Source organism: Tachypleus tridentatus, chromosome 7 (assembly GCF_004210375.1).
Source record: "Tachypleus tridentatus isolate NWPU-2018 chromosome 7, ASM421037v1, whole genome shotgun sequence".
Classification (NCBI taxonomy): domain Eukaryota; kingdom Metazoa; phylum Arthropoda; class Merostomata; order Xiphosura; family Limulidae; genus Tachypleus; species Tachypleus tridentatus.
The window spans coordinates 101,267,214-101,274,440 of NC_134831.1; the positions used below are offsets into that span (position 1 = coordinate 101,267,214).

The 7,227-nt window shown below is 39.7% G+C and overlaps 1 protein-coding gene across 1 annotated transcript; it reads left to right on the top strand.

The window, feature by feature from the left end:
• Positions 1–892: 892 nt before the first annotated feature.
• Positions 893–2,370, top strand: LOC143257743 (zinc finger MYM-type protein 1-like). The gene is made up of 4 exons (XM_076516777.1): positions 893–986; positions 1,295–1,431; positions 1,615–1,797; positions 1,942–2,370. The coding sequence occupies exons 1-4, from the start codon at positions 893–895 to the stop codon at positions 2,368–2,370; spliced, it is 843 nt and encodes a 280-aa protein (XP_076372892.1).
• Positions 2,371–7,227: the final 4,857 nt, after the last annotated feature.

Below are 7,227 nucleotides of genomic sequence, written 5' to 3' on the forward strand. Positions count from 1 at the left end.
GCCTGTATGAATAATGTGAATTAATGAAGAAACCAGCCTTTCTGTGATGGTTAACTCCAATTTAGACATTTTGTTTTGGTGCTACTATGATCATTCAATGTCCAGGCCGCGGGTTTGCTTTGTTCAAGCGCGCGGTTCCCTCCTCACATGCCTTAAGCGTATGATCACAGAGCCACTGACCATGGTGTATACTATCCGTATGGCTCAGCCCAATCGAAATTCAGATGCCAGCCGCACGCTACCCCCCGCTCACTCTCATTAGCTGTCCACAGTTTCACAACACGCCCTATCAAAGCTGTGTTTGTGTTCCCTAATTAGCCCTGTAATTTTACATTATTACTACCCTCTAATTAAGTACTTGTGCTGTATGGTTAAAGATAAACACTTTCTCTAACAGTATTTCACGGATATGTTCTGGATTTTCATGTACTATTAATATAATTTGGTGATTTCAATGCCGCAGAGCAGTTGTTCGTAATGTTGAACTATGTTTAGTTGTTATTTGTTCTTTATTCATGAAATGACCCAATAGTATGTACGTTATATATTTTTCCTTAGATTTCGATGTTTAAAATGAATATTCTTTGTAAGCCATAATGCCAATATAAGGAGAGAAATTCCCATTCGTTTCATATAAACACAACTTGGAAGTAAAAAGTGGTACTAGCAGTCAGCCGGCTCGGAGGTCACTTTGACGTTTGCGCGCTCTGTATAAAAGGGAGTTATGTTTGTTTACACAGCTCTCGCTCTCTCTGGTACTCGGCCTCACACTGGAACACACACTCAGTTTGGATTAATAAAAGGAAATCAAAATCAGCAACACCAACACACAAGGCAAGAGTCAGACATCACCCACCAAAACAAACTGGTTATACTACACATAGGGTTGATTATGCAACACTACCTGCTACCCAAGAAGAAGCAGCGAGTAGATGGTCCTACAAACACATGTGGTGCAAGTGAGGAGGACAGTGGTGATCGTGATGGTGAGAATGCTGACACGACTAGTGCGGGACCCCAGCCGCAAGAGGGCACCACTCACACCCAGGATGAAAACTACCACCAGGACCCAAGGACCTGAGCCAGCTTCCAGATAGTGGTCCTACCTGTACAGACTTGAAGAGATACCTGGTCACAGAATACAGCGGCCAGTCAAGGTCAATAAACAAGAATTGGCGTGATCAAGACTCGTGGTTAGAGTACTCTGTAACCCAAGATGCTGCATTCTGCTTCGCATGTCGATTTTTCAGTCACACACACTTCAGTAAAACTGAGAAGTCCTTCACCCATGAAGGCTTCCGGAACTGCAAGAAGACGACCACATTACTGAAGTCCCATGATAACTCTGCAGGACACAAGTTTGCCATGCAAGCTTGGGCAGAGTTTAAATTGCAGAAAATAAAGGGTGCAAGGATCCAACATGCTCTCGATGCAAGCCATGCTTAAACTGTGGAGGAAAACCGACATTACATAAGAGCCGTGATAGATGCACTGCTCTACACAGCCTGCCAGAATGAAGCCCAGAGAGGTCACAGGGAAGGTAGTCAGTCAGATAACAGGGACAATTTCCTGGAACTTCTTGACATGATTTCCAGGTATGATTAAATATTGAAGAAGAAGCTGAGTGGTCCTGCCAATGACAAGTACACGCATGATGATATCCAAAACGAACAGCTTGACATCATAACTGGAATGATCAGGAAGGATATCAGCAAAGAGGTCATGGAAGCTGAGCATTTTGCTCTAATAGTGGATGAAACAAAGGATGTGAGCAAAGAAGAACAGCTGTCCATTGTGGCAAGGTATCTCCACCAACAGAACCTTCACGAGGAGTTCCTGGACTTCACAGCTGCTGAGGGTCTGGATGCAGATTCATTGCTCAAGAAAATCATGGAGACTCTGGCTAAATGTGGTATTGACCATAATGCCTGCATTTGCCAGTGCTATGACGGAGCTGCAGTCATGTCAGGGCATATCAGTGGCATACAGGTGAGGTTTAGGAGAGAGGTGTCTCAGGCTGTGTATGTCCACTGCTATGCACACAGGTTCAACCTTGTGCTAGTTGATTGTGTGCACAACGTCCAGGCTGCAGCAGAGTTCTTTGTGACAATTCAGAAGCTGTACAAATTTTTCTCTACATCAGTTGTGCATGAAGAATTTCTGAAGGTACAGAAGGAGCTTGAACCCGTGAACCAGTACATAGAGTTGAAGCGACTGTCAAACACAAGATGGGCCTACCAACATGCTGCTTGTCTGGCTGTGAAAAGAACCTTCCCTGCCATTGTGACAATCCTAAAGCGTCTTGTGGAGGGGGACAATGTTTACAGAGTTACTGAATCAAAGGGCCTGTGCATCCTCCTAGATCAGTAGTTCGTAACCAGTCTAGTGTCCATAGAAACACTACTGCTGATGACAAAACAGCTATCAGACCACCTCCAGTCACATGACCTGCAGCTGGCCTTGTACAATCTATCATCTCTGGTCTCTCAGAAATGAGAACTGAAGCAGCATGGAAAGACTTGAAAGAGTCTGCTGAGGATATATATAAGAAAGTGGGAATATGCACTGAGACGGTGCGTCAAGGTGGAAAGTGATCTGCCCCCAGACACCTGGAGGAATTCATAATCACATCTAGTACTGGACAAAGAGATGAACCAACACCAGATGCCACGAGACATACCTTCTATGCCAACATAGATAGGATGCTCAACAAGCTGAATAGAAGATTCTCCTCTGATGCCTGCAGTGTTCTGATGGGTGCAACTGCATTGAACCCCAAACACTCCACATTTCTGGACAAGCAAGCACTCTTAGGAATGGCAGCAAACTATGGTGTGGCAGAGGATGACTACGCAGTGGAGGTCCACCAGTTGAACCAGCTAATTGACAGGAAGAAAGACAAGGGGCAGGAAGTATCTACACCATTGGAGCTCGCAACCATGCTAGAGCCATACAAGGATGCCTTCATGAATCTCCACAAACTTGTATGCATCGCTGTGACCCTGCCTGTCACTTCAGCTGCCTGTGAGAGAAGTTTCTAATGTTTAAAGCTTCTCAAGACATACTTGTACAACAGCAGTGGTAACATCCGCACCATCAACCTTGCTGTCATATCAGTAAATTCTAGGAGGGCAAAACAACTGGATATTAATACTGTTATAGACATATTTGCTGCCAATCACCAGAACAGGCGCATTGTTTTAAAGTAATATTGACTATAAACACAACATGATGAAAGATAGTTAGCCTGATACTGACCTTACTTTTCCTCAGAGTGTATTAACTTCACATGGGATAATTCGTTTCTGCTATATAAACTATGTCTTTATGTTATATTTCTTTTGATTTGTAGCTTTACTCTTAATGGTATATTGAATGTTCAATCTAAAGTAATCTTGATTTTCTTTATTATTATGTATTACCTTGGGTGGAATTTAGGTGAGCTTCCTCTTTTATATATACGCATATTTTCATAAACAGATTATTTCTAATTTGTAACAATGAATTATTAATCAGAGTATGAGTTTCCAATGAAAACTGCATTAAAAACGCAGTTCAAAATAGCACACCTTTCTGAAATGTAACTTGGTATTTACATTATTATAATTTACCATCTATACTTCATATTGATGGTATTTTTGGAAGCCCTTCCACAGTTTACCTCAGCCTCCCAACAAAAATATCCTGGCGCTTCCACTGCCCAGCGTATCCCAAACTTTCTAGGTTTACGGCGCTCTTAGTGTCTCATCAATTTCTTCACGGCGTCCCAAGGCGAAACGAAAAACCTAACAGTTCCATTTATTAAGTAGTTAGATTCAAACAACTTAATAAGTATTCATGTCCTAGCAACTTAATAGCGGTTTGAAAGGATAATACATGTAAATTAAAAGTAAAAACAATATTTTATTTCATTTTTAAATAACCACAATTACTAACAGGATGTGTGTCCTGTTCGGCACTGCACAGTTTCTCAAACCTGATTGGACACCGTCATCCTCATTTACTGTTTCACATTAATTTTCTTGCGGTACTTGCTTTTTATCACAGCAACCGTCGAAAACCCAGCTTCGCAAAAATATGACGTCGCAAATGGAATTAGGATTCGCTGAGCTTTAGCACTTAGCAGTAGATATTCACCTTTTACTGATATACAACACTCAGTTAGTTCCATGCTGCCAAATTTTGTTTTTAAAGTCTTGACACAAGACAGCTCAATAAAATTTTTTCAGAGGTAAACTTCAATGAGACCTTAGTCTTGAATGGGTCTTAGATCCATATAAACTTCTCCATATCTTCTGGAAAATAATTTTCAAACCAGTCACTAAGCTGTGTTAGGTGCTCCTCAAAAACAGATTTTAGTTCGTAGGTCAAATCAACTTCATTGGATGTAACAAACTGCTGCAATAAGGGGAAACTGTCTTTGCCATCATCTTCATTCACTTTTCTTCTCCATAGTAGTAACTTTTTCTGAAGGCTGAAACCTTCTCTGCGAGTTTAAGAATGTGCATGTTGCTTCTTTGCAGAGCGAGGTTCAACGCATTCAGTTTTTCGAAGAGATCACATAGGTATGCTAATTTTGACAAAAAATCAGTATCCAAGAAGTTTCTAGCACATTCGTGTTCTTATTCGAGATAAGAGTAGAGTTCCTGTCGTAATTCAAACACACGGGACAGTACATTCCTACTGGAGAGCCATCGCGAATTATAGTAGTACAACAAAGATGTGTGCTCAGATCTCATATCCTCCCACGGTTTTTAAAAAAAACCTCGCTTTCTGTAGCCAGTTTTTATAAACTTCACCACTTTCAACATACTTTCCAGGACTAGGTTCAGTAAAGAACTCAGGTGATTTGATGCAAGGGCTTCCCTGTGGATTATGCAGTGGGTCCACAGTGTATCAAGAGCTTTGCTTCGTACGAGTGCCTGAAACTCTCCATAACAGCCGGACATAGAGCAACCACCATCGATACAGACACCAATGCAGTCCAGTCTAAGTTGTTTTCACACATAACAGTGTCAAGGATCCCAAACAAGTCTTGAGCCTTTGTACCTACAGTGGTACTTCTACAAAAGAGGTCTTCCACAATTTTGTCACTATCCACGAATTGTGTGTAGCAGATCAAATGAACATCCTTGTTACAATCTGTTACCTCATCTAACTGTAATCCGAACTCCTTCCCTTTCATTTTTGCAGTTAGCTGATCGTTGAGATCTTTGGTCATGCATTGGATTCTACGACTGATAGTATTGTTGGATAAAGGCACCTTTGGAAGCAGTTTTCCCACATATTCACCAACCATAATGTTCATTATATCTACTGCAGCCAATAAAATCAGTTTTCTGCGATGGTGTGAAGCTTTTTACATTTCGCGACTCTATATGTCACCTTGTAGGATGCTAGCAAAGCATTGCTTAGTATTGGTGCTTGTTTCAAAAGTGTACCTTTTTGTTCTTTCAATTCTGTTAACTTTCTGGTAAAATAATAACAGGATTTACAAGTTTTAGTTTACTTGGAAGCATGCACTCTAAAGCCAAAACTTTTAGAAATAGTACACAATGCGGACACTTTTCATGATTGACATCTATTGGGCCCGGCATGGCCACGTGTGTTAAGACGTTCGACTCGTAATCCGAGGGTCCTGGGTTTGAATCCCGGTCGCACCAAACATTCTCACCTTTTCAGCCGTTGGGGTGTTATAATGTCACGATCAATCCCACTATTCGTGGGTAAAAGAGTAGCCCAAGGGTTGGCGGTGGGTGGTGATGACTAGCTGCCTTCCCTAGTCTTACACTGCTAAATTTGGGACGGCTAGAGCAGATAGCCCTCGAGTAGCTTTGCGCGAAATTCAAAAACAAACAAACATCTACCGAAGTTAAATCAAAATCTAGATAATTATCGTCATTGAATGAAAACTGCCAGTCACGTGGTATTGGCAATCATTATAGAAAAATGTAGCATGTGTTTCCTAAAGAGAACTGAGATTGTTTATATATGTATATAACACCATGATTTCTCAGTCAGGGGCCAAACAACTTCAACTTCAATAACTTAAGAATAAGATTCAAAGCTTCAACAACTAACTTTGAACTAACTTTCAACAACTTGAACATTCTTAGCTTTAACTACAATTTACTTTTAATTTGAAATGTTGTGAACTTAGTTTAAACTTAATGTTCGCACATCTCTTTCCATTAAAGATGCGTCACATTTTAACTTTGATTGTGCATACAAATAAAAATTTTTGCTGTGTGCAAACTTGTGTTCAGACTTTTTTATTTGTGCCTGACTTAAAGCAGGAAAAGCCAAGCTCTTCCTCTGCAATAACATTTGTTGAACTCCTTGTTATTCTACAATTCCATCTCTTTTATTTTGCTGGAAGCAAGTGAATTTCAATATGACAGACATTTACCCATTCTTTAAAGGTTTACCGATCATCTTACACATTTCAGGAAGTAATTTTCATTACGCCAAAGTTTATTTCTTCAGTTAGTTTGTTGCGTTTCTATTTATATAAACGTGTGAACCAAATTTTGGTAACCTAAACACATTACTTTATGTTGTTTGTTATTAAACATGAAGCTACATAAAGGGCTATCTGTGCTCTGCCCATTACGGGTATCGAAACTTGGTTTCTATCAGGATAAGTCCGCAGAAATACCGCTGTGCCACGAGAGGGCACATTATTTTGTAGTTAATACAATAACAGGTCGTCTGTCAAACCGTTGTCCAATACCAACTAATTCAACACATTTTGTAACATCACAACATGTCAACGCAGCTTGAAGTATCCGATAATTTATTGTCAAAAGCATTTTTTTAAAATTTACTAATTGTACCTTTAGCAACATTATTAATGTAAATAAAAAGAGATAAAGGCCCAAATACACCGCTAATAATAAGAAACTCTACCCTTTCAAACAATGCGAATGGTTCTTCCATAATTTTCACTTGAAATAGGATCAACTTAAGTTTCATCTACTATAGTAGATAGATACACGTGGTATGTTAGATACACGTGGTTTGTTCTTATTTATTATTCTTATTAAAATTAACTGTACTACAATTATTTCGTGTATCGACTTCTGTCAGTTTTTATAAGTATGTATATACCTTCTGCCAGTTTTTATAAGTATGTATATACCTTCTGCCAGTTTTTATAAGTATGTATATACCTTCTGTCAGTTTTTATAAGTATGTATATACCTTCTGTCAGTTTTTATAAGTATG